Here is an 18112-nt window from a genome sequence, read left to right on the forward strand (position 1 = left end):
CCACTCCTCCCCTCTTTTCAAAATATATGCTAAAATTTTCTTGCATATTTTTTTTTACATTTTTATTAATATGGATTTTAATTTACAAATTTGTTTATCGAACTTTATCTGCAATACCGACATACTTCCAATATTGCATTTGATATCGATAATACCATTATGATTAGTTCGATCGATAACTATGTAAACACTTCACGTCAACAATACAACAACAAACCAGCAAAGAAAACAGTGAAATTGATAGTGAGATTAATTACAAGAAATATTTATACTACAAATAGCTTCATAGTTTTCATGATACTACTATGATAACTAAGTGAAGGAAATTAACATTGTCAAAAGTAAATCTTTTGAAATTATTTATAAACAAATTTGCAAGGTAGGTTAAATGTTCACTAATAGAAAAAAAAATGATTTAATACTATTTTAATAAAATGTTAATCACGTTTTTTCAAATGAGTCATTTTGGAATTCGACAGCATAATACAAGATTTCGTTGAATCCAAAAATCGCAAAAAAGTAATATATTAGATCATAAGATTCTGCAAAATAATTTATTACCGACAAATATTATATTTTTATTTGTATCTTCATAATTTTGTGCAAAATACACTTGTTGTTTTTAAAGCTAAATTATTTTTGTCAAAAAAATTTTTTCTCCCAAGTTTTTCGTAGGCCCTAGGCACATGCCTAGTGTGCCTATAGGTTAACCCGGCCCTGATAGTATTAGGACCATATTTAATAAATTACGGTTACCCACTACGCTTTTAAGCTAAAATATCATTTGCACTAACTATATAAAACATTCGAGGTCGCCCTCTCAAACCATTAAGATTGTTTTCCAGTACTGGCAAATCCGATCATTATATCAAAAGTTATTCAGGGTGATTCGTCTTTTAACGTTCTATATATCAAAAAAGAGAAGGCGTTTGCTTCTGTTCTAAGGCAGATTAAGTTTGTTAAACAGCAGATTTTAAAATCATAATTCTAATCATTTATTGTATTATGCAGAATGTACCAGGTTTATTGAGATAAACTTTAAGGGGAGATAGTGGATATCACATGGATTCAGTATTGCATAACAACCCCTGTTCGGAAACGTGACGGGAAAGTAGAATAACAGGTACGAGGAACAAAGACACACAAGATTGAGATCAGCTGAAATATGTTTCTGTCAGAGATATTACATGTGCTATGGTAGGTGAGAGACCACAAAAGATATTCAAAGTTTCCAACATTAATAATAATTAACATTAGATATCCGCAGCAGGACAGCCCGCTACAGTGCACCCGAAAGAAAAATATTTCTTGCGCGTAAATCAGGAGAACGTGGTGGCCTTGGCTGTCCGATGCATTTCTCTGTAGGTGCCTTTCGCAATACTTCTCGCTTGTGGATGCCTTTTACAATGCTCTGCTCTTATTAACAACACTACCTATCGGTGAAGAAGTCCTTTCTGACCATGGGTTGCGATGCAAATCTGAATCCTTATGATTATACTTACTCTTAAAGTTACTCCCAATAATCCGGAGACACTCTGTATAAAATGTAAACATCCACATGTTGGGCAAATAAAGTTATTTTATATCGATGAAATAATTTTGAAAGTAGTTGGACAGTTATTGGATTGCATAGTTGAAATTTAGCAATCTGAAAGAGCCACATTTGTCAGCAAACTTAACACGGTGTTTTTTTAAACACAGTTAATTTTAATAATTTACCAATCACTACTTCTTACTGTATTGCGAATTCTGTATTCCTAAATTTATTTATTTTTTTGTGTACAATTGATTATTTGTTTTCAAATCTACGTATCTTTTTATTTCCTTACGATTAACATATTAATAAAATGTGCCTACATAAAATTATAAGGATCATATATTTTATAAACAATTTGTCTTTTTTTATCGACTTTTAAATGAAATAAAAACTTTCAAGGAGATAATAGGAGAAAGAACGGCTTATGTCCATGAAAACTGATTCTGAGAAACAAACGAAGTTGCTCTCGAATTATAACTCTTTTTCCCTAGGGCGGCCCATCTTCACTGTGTAATAACTCTCGGGATTTGTTAAAACTTAATAATTCTCAAGATACAACAGATGGAGATTCAATTTCTTTGCTAAAGAAATCGACATAAACCGTTCTTTCCCCATGATATTCAATGATGTATGGGCAGCAACCATGGGAGAGAAGCGAATAGGGGCGGAGCTTCCTGGTTGTCATAAACAAACACATTATATATATATAAAAGGAGAAAAAGAAATCAAAATGCTAGTAGAAAAAAAATCAAAATTTATTCTTACTAGTTTGTTTTCATCCTTTGTCCAATATGTCCTATAAGTTTACTTTAAAAAAATAAAAATGAGCCTCATATATATCGAAAATTTGATTTGCCATCAAAATAAAGTATCCAACATAAAGTTTTATCTATGTACCATTTCCTACGTGCTTTACAATCTTAAGTAGTTTACTCTATAGTGATGTCACCATTTGATGGTGTTTGTTTTATGGTTTCCTTTTTTTTTCGGTAGTTTGTTATAAATTTCAAGAAAGGAACTATACTTCTTCGTTACTTTTCCTTCGGCAACATAGTAACCGTAACATCTTTCTTCTGAAAAGGCTATTCTAAAATTCGTATAGTTGCGGATATCAAGTATGTAATAAAACGGAACCAGCAGGATAATTTTGTGAGAACGTAATGCTATTTTTTTTCCGTGGAATTTATAAAATTATATGAAATTATCCAAATTTATAAAATTTATAATTTGGGAAAAAACTATAAGTGTTATTTTTCTAGTACAGTTTACCTTTATGGTAAGTGGAATGAAAAATTTAATCAAAATATTAATTAATTAATCAAATTACGCTGTTACTAATGTCACATATAATTTTGCAATGTTTTTTTTTTTTTCAGATTGGGAAGAAAACGTTTCTGACTCATGGCCAATTTGACGTCATTGAGATTCTTGCTCACAACCGAGAAAATAACACTGTGTAAGATATTTACCGTTTTTTATAGCAAGGATGTGTAAGTCTAATTTTGTTGGGAAAAAATGCAATTTTACGCTTACTTATTCAAAATTAAAATTACTCAATCGTAATATTTGTATGCCCAACACGAAAATTTCGTAGACGAGCATAAAAAAAATTATTTTTAAAATTACCGTATTTATACGGTAATGATATTTCTGATTAAAAATAAACATACGGTATTTTTAGTTCGTATGGTAACAGTTTACCGTGAATTTTGAGAATTACAGTTCTTATACCATACATTTAAAAAATTACAAAATTGAAAAGTAAATTTAATCGATTTTTATGCCATGCACAAATATACAATAATAAAATTACCAAATTTTAAATTTACTACCAAACAGCTTGGTAATAAAACTGCACTTTATTGCTAATTTTGCCAAAAGTTATTATTTTATTGTGTTTTGATTGGAACCCTCAGCGCACTAAAAATACTTGGAGAAGGACGAATGTAAATGAATTTTATTTTATAGCCGTTGTTGAAAAGCTATCCCAATTTTTTGAGTTTACGGCTACCAATGTTAAACTCCATAGCCTTGTAACTTTGAACCCAATCCAGAACTCATGGATCAAGTATTGGGGGAAATTTGCCTTCGTGATGGACTTTTTTGGATGAAACTAACCCGCATTTGTGTTACATGCAGAGAAAGACCACGAGAACTTTCCACGGTTAGCCTGATGGCAAGGGGACTCTAACCCATGATCCGTATATAACTGAAGATATTTCACGTCAGCACTACGGTCGGTGCAAGCCGGGTGCGGAATTCGTGATCACCGGCCACCACTGGGATTCGAACTCTCTATCCCTTGAACCATCGAGGCTCTACAGAAGCTCAGTGTAAAAAGCCATTCAATGATGGTCCTTCCATCGTTTTACTAAAATTAATTTTCAAACAAAAAATTTTGAAATTCATATTTCTCACCGCATACATATCTTTAAAGCGGATGCGAAGAATCGGATGCCTGCAGGTGACGTCATTAAAGGTGATTCGTGGAATTTATCGATTCAGAAGCCAATCAAGTTCGACGCACACTCGTGACGTCTCTTTTAGATATCCAATTAAATCAGATTTAAATCATATAGTTAGACATAATTCACTTAACTTCTTCTCGAGTTGTAAGTCTCGAGCGAAGAATCGGATGCCTGCAAGTGACGTCATTAAAGGTAATTCGTGGCATTTATCGATTCAGAAACCAATCAAGTCCGGCACACACGCGTGACGTCTCTTATAGGTATCCAATTAAATCAGATTTAAATCATATAGTTAGACATAATTCACTTAACTTCTTCTCGAGTTGTAAGTACCCAATTAATCCACAGAAGCCGCTTGTAAAAAGATCTTCAGTAATGATCCTGACATTGGTTTTCTCTTAGTTCTTTGTAAAAATAATTTTTTCTCTGAAATTTGTATTTATGTTTTAGAAGTGAATGTGAAAAATATTTCTATCCACTATATAAAAACTTCGAAAACTGGATAATTTTTATCTAAATTTGATATTCGTTTTCTAAGTCATTAAAAAAAAGGAAAAAATAGTAAAAAGTTACACTAAGGTGACCAGATTTATAAATCATGATTTGAGGGCAAATCAGTGGAGCCTTCCACGAAAAATTTTACGGTTTGAGAACACCATGCATTTATGGAAAATATTAATATACAGGGTGTCCCTAAACGACAGCAGAAACTCTGCACAGCTAGATTCCTCGTTAGGAGTACATAAAAACTGCCCAAAGAAGTGTCCCTGTACGATCCATAGTTTACGAGAAAAATACGAAAAACAAAGTATGACGTCACTGCCGGTGCAAAAAAGAAAAAACAGTTTATTGGACATATCAACAACAGTATTTGTATATCTTTCTGGACGATAATGTTTAAAACGTTCTCCGCACATATTCTGCTTTAAATTGTGCATAGTATACTGCTGTTAATATGTTCAATAAAGTGTTTTCTCTTGCACCGGCAGTGACGTCATACTTTGTTTTTCTTATTTTTCTCGTAAACTATGGATTGTACAGGAACGCTTCTTTGGGCAGTTTTTAGGTACTCCCAACGAGGAATCTAGCTGTGCAGAGTTTATGCGGTCCTTTTGGGACACCCTGTATACATATAACAAAGATTTTTTTAGTTGACAAGTAATATCAGGTGAAGACCTTCTTCTTCAAACCTAATTTTATTGCTAAGCAGTTTTGAAATACCTCTGTTAAATTAGAATTTGTTTATTTTTTGCAAAATTATTCTTTTTCCCGTTTTCATCTGTTTATTTTACCATTGAGCTTTTCGTTTAAATTCACTATAGAGCAGAACTATCTGGTTTAAAATAAATAAAAAACATGCGCATTTCGAATTTTTATATTTCTCAATGAAAAATTATTAAATGTTTTTGAAAAAAATTCAAGCACATTTGAGAGCGTGTGTTAAAATTTGGAGACATTTTCTGTCCTCAAAGAGCTTGAATGCTGTTGAGGACAATAAATGAAGTTCGAGAACTGTCCTCAAGATTTACAGACGTCTTATCACCTTAAGTTATCCACATTTATTTTTAATGAATTTATATGATTTTGAGCAATTGAAAAGGAAAAAAAAGAGATAATCAAAGCACATACGTATTTTTTTTTTTCAGATATTACTTAACAACTTTACCAGAGAGCCCAAGCCAGAGGCATCTGTTCTCAGTCACTGATATGGAGTCTGGTATGCCAAGAACCGAAGAGTGCCTCACCTGCAATCTGGATGAAGAGTGTTCTTATTTCAATGCAATTTTCAGTCCTACTGCAAATTACTACATTCTAGAGTGCCTAGGTCCTGGTGTGCCTTGGATTGATTTGAGATCTACACTCAATCACACGCGGTGTAAGAAATATGTTTAAAATTATTTTTCTCCTAACTTAAATTTAGTTTTTTATTACACTAGGTTAGCATAACTGATTCATCCAGTTTCAAATATCTATTAATTTACACGTATGCGATGTATAAAGATGCTGGATACATGGAAAGTTTCATAAAGTTTCACATTCATAAAGTTTCAAGAGCATACGACAAATGTTCAAGGTGTGTCCCCTTGCTCACCCGATATGCATCTCATTTCTGCTGTTGCTGTTGTCAATTCTTCATGATCCAGCACTAGCTAGATCATGAAGGATTGACAGAACCCTGGTAAAATCAAGCACCAAATTCAAGGATCAGTCTTTAAGTTCTAGATTCATATAAACAAGGATGTGATCAGAAGAACTTGCACTTCAAATAAGGAAAACCTTGCATTCCAAATGTCCACTAATGTGTCATAAAACAACAGAAGGCATAGATCTTTGTTCTGTCCATAGCATGCCATTCAATAGTATGTTTCCCTAAATGTCTGTCACAGCAGTAGCAAAGCATTCCAGCTGTGTTGTTTGAATTAGTGTAGCATGGACTTGTAAAAGACAAAGCTTATGCATCATCAATGCCAACAACAGTGCATGAGCACATTATACTGCTGCTCTGACAGACATTGCACACATGACGGATTAAAGAATAGAAGCCAAGAACAAGGATAAATATCTAGGCGCACATAGATAGAATCTTGTCGGATTTAACGGAACTGAGATATCTGCCAAGTAACCGAGAGAGAATACATCAGACATTTGTAGTATCTACCAAAACTTGTTAAGTGTAGTGGGTAATATAGTCCATGTTTACCCCGATATTTGCTAGTAAATAAATAGTCCTTTGAATTTCTTTTTTGTAACATCCTTTTAAGATGTTGATATAATAAAAGTGAAATAAATTAAAGGTACTATCAGTCATAGGTTAGATTTTGTTTTCAACTAAAGCGCTAAAAATGAGCAACGGTAGTTATGGTATATTTTGCTCATGCACATTAATATATAATTTTATTTTTGATTTAGTGGATCTCTTGGACAGCAACGACAACGTCAGGTGCAAAATTGAAAGTACGGCCATGCCACAGCTCAGAACATTTAATGTGCCTATAGAAGGTGGATACAGTAAGTAATGTAGTTTATAAAACCAATTAATTACTTATGAACAGTACTGAAATGAATTATTTCTAATGGCAGACAGATCATGAGCTTGCATCTTACTAGAATCGAGCTAATCAGGAAAACTTTTTGTAGATTTCCTCTTTATGTAAACGAGTTACATTCCAAATGTCGTTTACGACAGCGAGTTTTCTCTGATATTTACTCAAGAGTTTCTATGTTTTCTGAGATAAGTTTAAAATAAAAAGTGCACGGGGGTGAACATTTATTGCTTCAAATCTACTATTTTAATGGACTATTCATAAAAATAAAGGAATTTTATGAAAGAAAAAAGGCACAGGACATGACGAATTTACTTTCACTCCGGGTGATATAGGTTTCGATTTTTGGCTATATCTGACTGATCTGCTCTCCAAACAATTACTAATTGCAGCAGGACATCAAACGTTTTTAAGAGTAGAATGTTCATGATTTAGAACCAAGATACTGTCGGGCTAGTGGCTCGAAGCTTATATATGTATATATATAATGCTATAGCGTCAACTAATGGTACCAACAAAATGTTCAGTATGTCTTTTCTTATCCAGCAATTTTTGAATTAGCCGGTCAGGTGGCCGAGTAGTTAGCGTGTCTGACTTCTAAGCCGATGGTTTCGGGTTCGAATCCTGCTCAGGGCATGGATGTTTCTTTCTCTCTCTCTCTCTGTTCTATGTCCTTTCTCCTTTGCGTGTGATTGTGTAAATGTGATCCGCCCTATAAACGGGTTTGTGGTTACGTGACGTGGGCGACGCTGCTCCACCGCCGTGGCTTCGCCACAGGTGCCCACTGGGTAACGAGAAGAGAGTAGCAGTTCTGGAATTTCTGTGGCCAATGGGACAATCCCTAAGTGCCCGCCATTAAAAAAAATTTTGAATTAAAATATAGAAAAAGTTTCTGAAATTGATGCGGTAATCGGGTCTCACTCGCTCAAGACCTTTTATTCTCTATCTCATTTATCATTATTTTAACAAAAGTAAAGCATGTTGAGACACGAAAATTTCCAAGCAACAATTATTTGTAAGTTTCGCAAACGCTTTTTTAAAAGTAATATAACTATTTATTAGTTTTTTTTTATCATTTGAACATATATCATAGCTAAACTCTATTTTATTTGCTTAAAAAATAATATTAAACCGTCTTTCATCACTATTGCACTGTTTTTTTAATAAAAAATAGAAAGTGACTTCTTAACACTAAGCCTTGGATTTGGCAAAATTTCCCAGCCTTTGGCGAGAGAGGAAGAGCAACCTTGTTATCGAAAACCAATTCTTTCTAGTTACGCTCGTGGCTTAGGAGAGCTCAACAAACTAGAACGCTTCAGTACCCCTCAAGAGTGTCTTCTGACACTTGAAAGATTTGAAACATTTTTCAGCCCATCAAACTATACTTTTAGTTTGAAATAAGAAAAGTCTACCTTCTTCTTTACAATCCATCATTTTTGTGAAAGATGGTTGATAAGTGCATGTCTCAGCTGCAAATAACATTGGCGAGAAAGGTAGAATCTGAAACTTAGAAAAAATGTTACCGTGCTTTCATTTTCATGGTAGTTAAGCTGCAAACAAAATATTAATGAAGAAGGCTGCGTTTTTATTCATGAATTATGTCTATGCAAACATAAAATTAAATTTATGATAGTTCAAAAGAATACCGAAACGTTGTGATAAAATTTTAAGGATGGGTTTAAGTGCTAATATTTTTTTTCCCATATAGAAATTTAATCTATGAAGTTTAATTTCTCATCTAAGTTCAGTTCCTGGGACTGGTCGTTGTTATCAGCAGTACAACTTTCTTTCGAAGCAAACCCTTTGAAGCAGAATTTTTATTAAACATATTTTTCATTATTTTGTAATTTAAATAAAAAATAAGTGAAAATTATTATATTTAACATTTCAATAATGTATGGTTATGAAATACAGTATGAAACACCTGAGTCTTTTTCTGCGTTAAAGGTAATATCTCCCAAACAATAATTTTTCACATTTGCAGTTATTTATATCTAAGAAAAACAGTTATTCAATTCATAATTGAAATCTCTTTGATAATTGAAATCTCTTTAAATATGAATGAAAAAAAAATTCAAGCTACATTTGCTGGATTTTATATTTTAGTACGAATATAATTCCAGTAACCTAACCTTCGTAACTATTATAATGATTTTTATAATTAAAAAAATACCAAAATATATTTTTACTTGTAATTAAAATGTCAGAAAAAAATATATGTATAAAGGGGACACTGGTGTCCCATTTGTGTCAAAGGGTTAAAACTACACCTTGATTCTAAGGGAATTACGTACTTGTAGCTCAAAATATTTAGAAATAAATTAATATTACATCGATTATGAAATTATGTTTAACTTACATTTCACCAGTTGTTAAGGTAAATATGGTTGCTTTGTCAATACTTCTTGATAGGGTGGATTTCATATTTAAGGCATTTTTGATCTCTGACAAAAAATATTTTTTATTATAAAATTGGCTTAGATGTTTTTTTTTCCAAAAATACTTGCGATTGAAAGTTTTTATGAACAATATCATAAGAATTTGCAAAATGTTTTATTTTCTATAAATTTTCTTCTCCCAGAAATTCGGCTGTGCAAATCTACAAAATCAAATTTCTTTTTTATATTTTACCCATTTCCAATATGTAAAATAACTTCAAACTATATAACTTATATATTTTAAAAAAGTTATTTTATAATGAATCTAGAAAAAATCACTGATTTTTTTTATTTTTAATTTAATGGTATTATACTACTTTTTTATTTCCAAGAGAAGTGTCCCGTTTGTTACTGTTAGATCTATTTCTAAAGATATACCCTTTTGAAATTTCTCAGTAGATAAATTAATATTGATTTCATGGTCACTAAGTCAGAATCATTATGAAAAACAATCTTCAGATGAAAGGTTATTTTTAAAGATTTTTGTATTAACTACTTGTAATTAACAAAGTTAGTCTTTAAACCATAATTCATATTTGAGATGTCTTAAGCCTAAAACGTTTACACGTGGCAGTAAAAAAATTCAGTTATTTAAAATTGTCCAGCTTACTTGTGATGTATTTTTTAGTTGAGGGATGACTATAAGATCCCCACACGTATAAATTTTAATCTGATCTTGTTGTTGACTATTAATACATATGCAAGACATATACAAGAATCAAAGTTAAGCGCCAACGATGATCAATTTTATATTATATTCAAAACAATTTCAAGAATGTCACACATAGAAAAATCAGTCACAACGAAATGATTGATTTTTGCTTTATGTGTATCATATTGAACTACACAGTCAATTGTCCAATTAACCTCTTAATGTTTTTTTAATATAATAATGACTTATAAAATTCCCACAGGAGTAAATATATATTCAATTTTAATGCTGACTATTAAAATATGTGCAAGACATATACAAGAATCAATGTTAATCACCAACAATAATAAATTTCAAATTATTTTTAAAACGATTTTAGTTTCAATAATGTTCCAAACTCAAAAATCAATTCAACGAAATTATTGATTTCTGCTTGATGTGTATCATAATGAAGTAAAAATTCAATTTCTTAAGGAAGGAAGCTATTTTTTTTTTTGCCAAACATTATAACGAGAGAATTCTAATAGATGTAGATGCGATGTGATATTAATCATCGAATACTTTTTTATTTTATTATACAACAGTCGAGTTTTATTATACAGAGCCGACTCATTTTTTTCGGCTTACGACCCCTATGTTCAACTCCGTAGCCTTGTAATTTTGAACCCAATCCAGAAATTAAAGGAACTCCTGGATCAAATATTGGGAGAAATTTGCCTTTGTGGAGGACTTTTTGATGGTACTAACCAGCACATGCGTTACATTGTGAGGAAAACCACGAAAACCTCTCGCGGTTAACCTGATGGCAAGGGGCTTCTAACGCATGATCTGTCTACCACTGAGGATATTTTACGTCAGTACTGTGGTCGATGCGAGCCGAGTGCGGAATTCGTATCGACCAGCCATCGCTGGGACTTGAACTCGGTTCACCTCATTGGAAGGCGGACGCTCTATCACAAAATACTTAACATATGTGCTCATTTTGAAAAGCACCATATTTAAAATACTTTCCTTAATATATTGAAATTCAATAATTAAATTTCCCTTCACGCTTAATTTTGGAACTTAAAATAATGTTTGTCCAACAACATAAAATAAACTTTCAAGGATCAACGCTTTATAATAACATCGTTATTCAGAAATGCTGTAGAGCAACATTAATTAAAATTTCATTTCAGTGACAATGTTCAACGCAAGATTTAAATTTGATTAAAACTTTCGTTCTGGTGATTTCAAACTGATGCTTGCAAATTAAATTCTGAAATATCAATGCCGTTCGAGTATGTTTAACATTTTTAATGTATTTAACTTTTTCAGATGCAAACGTACGTCTTTTATTGCCGCCTGGACTCAGAGATGAAGAAATGATAAAATATCCTATGGTTATTAACGTGTAAGCATTTTATTTCGTTCATATTTATTTAGTGAAATTTTCAGAATTGTGGAAAAATATTTTGAATGATATGTTAGCTTATGAAAATCCAACGTAAAAAAGCCAGCAAAAAACATAGTTTTTCTTTCAATTGAATATCTATTCATTTCAAGAATTGACAGAATAAATCAATGTTAATCAATGTAATTGATCATAACATGATCTTAATCTTGGAATATTGAATGCTTCCTATGAGTCACTTTATATGTAAAGAGACATTTAGTTTAGAATGCATAGTAACACGAAGGTAACTAAAAAACATAGTTTTTTTTTTTAATTAAGCGATGCATTTTAAAACTTCATAGAATAAATCAATGTTAAGTTCTTAAAATCAATCATAACATGATCTTAATCTTGGAATATTAAGTGTTTTCAAATTTTCACTTAATATGTTAAGAGACATTTAGCTTAAATTGCATAGTAACATCTAAAAAATATAATTAAAAAAATATAATTTTTTTGTTAAAATGAAATTTATTCACGTTTAGGCAGAATAAATTAATGTTTAGTATTTTAAATTGATCATAACATATTCTTAATCCCCCCAAAAAAAATTTAATTTTTCTATGTGTCATTCCATGTGTTCAGAAAATTGAAGCTTTAGAATGTCTAGAAGCATCAACATAAATAAAAACATATAGTTCTTTTATTAAAAACTGTTCTATTTCGAAACTTGGCAGGCAGAATAATTTAATTTTAAAAGCTCAAAATCAATCATAACATAACCATAATCGCGGAAAATTAAGTATTTTAATAATTTTTTTTAATATTATTATTAAACTGCGACTTAAGGATTTGGTGAAATAAATTAATGGTAAGCACTTATAATCAATCATAATACTAATTCAAGAAAATTAGAAAATTGAGAATTTTCAATTTTCATACGTTCAGGGGTGATTGTGAGCCATACTCAAAAATCCTGAAAATTTCTTGAGTAAAATCATTAATGAAGCTTTTCAAAAAATTTATGTCTTTATAAATTTAAATCATTGATATTTTCAAACCATGAAATTCTCAATAAATTATATGCAGCATAATTTAAATGAATAATTATTTATAAGTGTACTTTTGTCTCTAATCACATTTATTATTCTACCAGAAAAAAATATTTACAAATGAAAGAGATGCGCAGTAATAGTAATATTTTATAGTTCTAATATTTTTATATAAAATATGGAAGAATTTTTATACATAAATGTGATCGATGATTTCTTGAAACTTCTGGACCTTGGATATCCGGAAACTTCCGGGTCGTAATTAGCGAAAAATCCGGATTTTTTCCGGAGCATAATCATCTTAAGAGGCATTTAACTTAAGGATTTTAGAAAAATTATACTTCCTCTAAGCTCTTCAATTCTTAGAAGTGCATTAAAAGTATGATTTATATATATATAAACCCAATCTTGTTTTTATGTTTAGTTTTGAAACACAATAGGGAAGAATTTTATTCCCCTGGTCAAATTTAAAACTTTTCAAGTAGACATCTGAAATGTCCTAAATTTGATCCGGAAAATATTCTCAATTGTAGGAAATGTAACATCTTTCTAGCTCTAGACTTACAAATGATGATTTATTTCAAAATTCCTTTCTTGTTTTAAACTTTTTGTCAATTTATAGTAATTATATATAGACACTTGGTCTTGCTTAATATTAACCAGTTAGGATTAGCAACAGCAACTTTTTTAGCTTTAATTGCAGTTCTTTTTATTTTGAAATTTTAACTTTATGCAGAGAGACGAAATATTTTTTTAATAAAACGATGACTTGTATTGCTTCTAAATGATCCAAGAATATTAAACCTTTCTACTATTTCCAAGGTAAAATGAATGAAATAACCATGATTTTTTCCAGACTGAATGGGCAAGTTTAAAACAATTTGTTTAAAATTTTTTAAATGGTATTATAATATTTAATCTGTAGAGCTTTATAATTTTATTCAAAATTATATTAACAATATTGCAACTCAACATCCCCTAATTTATTTATTTTTTAAACTAATGAGTGTTATTATAGCTCTAAACAAAACACGCATTTTTAAAACATTGAAACTAATAATGATGATAATGTCATAATTCTTTCGACCTACAATACTGTTGCATCAACTCACATAGATATGCTCTGGAATTTTGTTTCATTCATATAACAGCAGATTCTCTTGATTATGATATCAACCCTCAGAATAGCCTTTCTTACTGCTTCAACTTCTTGGGTTCAAACTATATGTATGTATATTTTTTTTTAAAATTTGAATTAAATAAAGCTAATGAATTTTAAACGAATTTCGGCTAGGTTAATAAGAAAGTGCCGTTACAATATATATATATATATATAGATATATATACACACACAATATATATGTATACTATACATGACCCGGGGCAGTGAAGTTAGAAGAAAATTTTGCAGATCAAAAAAATTTGCTTACCTTATCCAATTGGTTAGAAGTTAGATTCTATTGGTATTGGTTAAAAAAGAAGTTTTGATCTATTGAAATTATTCCGATATATAGAGTAAAACCTCCGTTGACGACCGCCTCTAATCTCCGAATAACGACCATATTTTTCATGGTACCAAACGTGTTCTTTGGAGAACCTCTGAACAACGACAAAATTTATGAGTCGAACCTCTGAACTACTCATAAATTTTGTATCAGGATATATCTTAGGTAACTTTTTCCAATTTCTCCTCTTTGTTGGCAATAATTTTAACTGATCATTACTAGACATATTTTCCCCCATCAGTCATCGTATTCTAATCATAATTGTTAACAGTTTTTAAGCATTCATACAATAGTTAATCATAGATTATTTGGCAGTCAGTTTTGTCCACTACAGATAAACTGCATCTTTTTTTCTCTCAACTGTCGTCGAAAAGAATCACTGAAGTCTACTAGCACTCGTGCGAAAGAAATAATGCGTATATGCGCCTGCCCAAAGTTTTTTGAGCAACATTTTTTCTTCTTAATGCTTTAGATGTTGGAACGGTGAATATCTGAATAAGAACTTTAGAAAATGAATAATCGAACTATAGCAAGCAAAATTTTCTTAGACTGAAGGATAAAGTTAAAGTTATTGAGAACAGTAAGAAAATGAACAAGCACGCGAAAGTTATTTTTACTAAATGACTGTGGAAAAAAGCAAAACAATAACATTTAATTAAAAAAAAGTATTTCAGCCACTTTGTTTGTGCTTACGCAATTTTGTTGTCTGATTGTATTTTTTGAGCCAATTCGTTTATAACTTCGAATAGCAGCCACCTCTTAACATCAGTTTCATCGACATAGCCCCTTATATGCCCATTGTCTGGATGTATGTTTTATTTCATTTATATTTAGTAAGTAAACAAAAATATTTCTAGCATGAATATTATAACAATTATTTAAAATATAATTTATCACAAATTAATCACATTTGAAAGTTTTTCAGTCTTCAAATGATAGAACTGTTGAAAAAGTACTCAAATGCCAAAACTTAATTTATTTAGCTCATTTGTAAAAGTTATCTAGTTCGAGAATGTTCCCCAAAGAATATTTTTGTAATAAGATATTCAAAAAATTTCTAATATTAATATGTAACAATAATAACTCTTTTCCTCATAATAGTTTTGGTCAAATTCATTATCTTGATCAAATATATTTTATAAAATTTATATCTTCAATAGTTATGCTGTAATATGAAATATAATTTTAAATAAAATACCTTCGTTTCTTACAGTGATTTGAAATATTTTAGAACCTGCAGTGAACTGATCGTTAAGACACGGCTCCCAGCAGATCACCGAAGTCAAGCATCACTGGCTGCGGTCAGTGTGCGGGTGGGTGACCACTTGGATTAGTCAGCGTAGGGACCGAGTGTGTGCGGTATTGGTCCTCGTTAAACTGTTCTATCGAGCGCAGGTCGTCGTGCTACCGAAGCGGGGTGCCATCCCCTCTGCAGAGGATCAAAACTATGAGGGCATGTCTTCAGATCATCCTCAGGGATGTTTCCCAGACCATCGCCAATAGTCCATTGTGCAGCTCTAGTGCGACGTAAATGAACTACTACAACTTGAAATATTTTAGTGATAATTACAATATTTACCGAGAATTTAATGGAAATTTTAATAGTTTATAAGTCTGAGTCGAAGAATCGAACAGTTCTGGCATTAACCGTCACCCCAAATACAAACAAATATTCTTGAACCTTTAATTTTAAATTTTATTTTACTCATTGCAGATTTGGAGGTCCAGGGAGCCAAATGGTCACTGACAAATTTTATGTACACTGGGGTAGTTATCTGGCTAGCCGTAAAAATTTCGTCTATTCTTGGATAGATGGAAGAGGAAGTGGAAATCAAGGTGATAAACGCTTACATGAAATTTACAGAAGACTTGGAAGTATGGAAATAGAAGATCAATTAGCTGTTGCCAGGTTTGTATTTTTAACTTAATGCAGCTTATAGATGCACCTTACATACAATTTATATTTTAGTCTATATTTAAAAAAAACTTTGTGGCTAACGAATATACAGTTGAACCTCGCTACCTCGAACCTCAATTTCACGAATTTTTCGATATCTCGAAGAAAAAAATAATTCCCTTCAAATTTCCTATACACTCAACGTTAAAAAAAAAACTTGATTTCTCGAATTTTTTTTTCTCCATAAATAGTGTAGATTTTTTTCCTGAAAATAAAAAAATATTAAAAAAAAATTTCAAGAATAGAAAACTAATTCTCATAATCATAACCAATTCTCAAACAAGCACTTTCTTCAGTGGACACTGTAAGGAGATTTTATTGAGAGGCGGCCGAATATGTCAGAGGAGGCATTTAAAGCTATAGTCCACTTCGAAAGTGTTATTGACAAACTTTTTTACACATCGCTAAAGCAAACAACAATTGAATCTTTTTAAGTGTAAAAAGTGTTTTTAGAATAAATATGGAATAGTAAATCAGCTATGTAAAGAGCATTTTTCTTTATTCTACCATCGCGATAACATGTAATTTTCGATAATTCGAATTTTCGGTATCTCAAATTTTTTCTCTTCTCCCTTCAAGTTCGAGATATCGAGGTTTGACAGTATATGCTTAGCAGTATAACCTTTCAGTTGATTTCACACTGAACTTATACTTCTGTTATAATGTAATAAGTCAGTCTGTTACAAATAATACAATCCTGTACAATAAGTTTTACAGTAAATGATCAAAATGTTGACTGCAGATGTGCATCTGTAGCTGTGTTATTATTGTTCTATTATATTAATTTCTTTCTGTAATTCCTGTCCATCGAAACCTTGGTAAAACTTATGTTTTACTCAATTGAGAGATTTTGCAAAGCATTTTATTCCTCTCTAACGCTAAAGCAATTTGAGCTTCACAGCGTATGAGTGAAAGTTTCCTTACAAATCACAGTATCTCTAAAGGGTAGAAAATAAGGTTTGCGTAAGACAAACTCAATGCAAAATCTCTCTAATCTCAATGCTCTAATGTGAATTTTGATTCCTCCCAAGCACAAATACGGATTAAAATGTATTTATTTGAAAGAATTTCATAAGCACAAAGGCACTTAATTTAGCAGCTATACTTTCCAAATGTTCCACTGTCTTAAGATACTCTTTTAGACTGTCTTTAGCTTTCTTCTTGTTGACATGAAGAAAATAATACTGAATACACCATTTTTAAATGGAAGCTGGAACTAATATAAAATGTGACAATGAGCTTATTTCTGTAACCAAACTTTTTATTATGATTAAATCAACTGATCATAGATAAAAGCTGATATGATATGAAACAAAATGTCATTGTAATATTTGTTAACATTTCTGTTCATTCAAATACATTTATTTAAACTATTTGCATATTTTTTCAGCTACCTTAAGAATGAAATTCCTTTTATTGATCGGTATCGGACAGCGATTTGGGGATGGTCTTATGGAGGCTATAGTACGATTATGGCTTTGGCGACAAACAGTCAAGTTTTTAATTGTGGAATTGCCGTAGCTCCAGTAACTAGTTGGCTTTATTACGGTTAGTCATGTTGCTCCTTTTTTTTAAATAAATATTAAAAAATAAGATAAAGAAATTCATAATTAATTAAAATGATTTTAATTACAGGTTTTGTCTTTAAAAACATTATACATAAAAATTAATAATAAGGTAATGATTTAAATTAAATAACTGCATAAAATTAGTTCATCTTTTATAGTAACACAGAATGTTAAAAATTTACATTACCCGAACAACTATTCATCACAACTAATATAACACAGTAAGCATTTTCTCTTACTTACCTAGCATTATAATTTAATCAATTGTAGTAAGAATATAGTAAAATAGGTAACATATTCCAAGTCTTTATCTACATTTAATTTTATTGTCAAATTTTCTACTTAATTGGATGAAAAAATCATTAGAAGTTGCCTAATTTTTATGCACACATAAATTTTATAACATTATTTATTATTTTATAACATTATATATTATTTTATAACTTTATTTTATTAGTTTTGTTTCTGCATCAATTATGTTATTCCATATTTTAACAAAAATCCAGTTTTTTATTC

General features: G+C 30.8%; 1 protein-coding gene across 2 annotated transcripts in view; it reads left to right on the top strand.

The window, feature by feature from the left end:
- LOC107455049 (inactive dipeptidyl peptidase 10) overlaps window positions 1-18112 on the top strand; it is a 452295-nt gene that overhangs the window by 423578 nt on the left and 10605 nt on the right. For both annotated transcript variants that reach the window (XM_016072453.4, XM_016072452.4), the window contains exons 13-18: window positions 2914-2993; window positions 5652-5881; window positions 6916-7014; window positions 11457-11532; window positions 15786-15980; window positions 17419-17576. In XM_016072453.4, the coding sequence (XP_015927939.1) occupies window positions 2914-2993; window positions 5652-5881; window positions 6916-7014; window positions 11457-11532; window positions 15786-15980; window positions 17419-17576 (838 nt within the window). The remainder of the gene's footprint in view (window positions 1-2913; window positions 2994-5651; window positions 5882-6915; window positions 7015-11456; window positions 11533-15785; window positions 15981-17418; window positions 17577-18112) is intronic.

The sequence above is a fragment of the Parasteatoda tepidariorum genome, chromosome 4, assembly GCF_982258835.1.
Source record: "Parasteatoda tepidariorum strain Cologne lab strain chromosome 4, Ptep-v5.0, whole genome shotgun sequence".
NCBI lineage: Eukaryota > Metazoa > Arthropoda > Arachnida > Araneae > Theridiidae > Parasteatoda > Parasteatoda tepidariorum.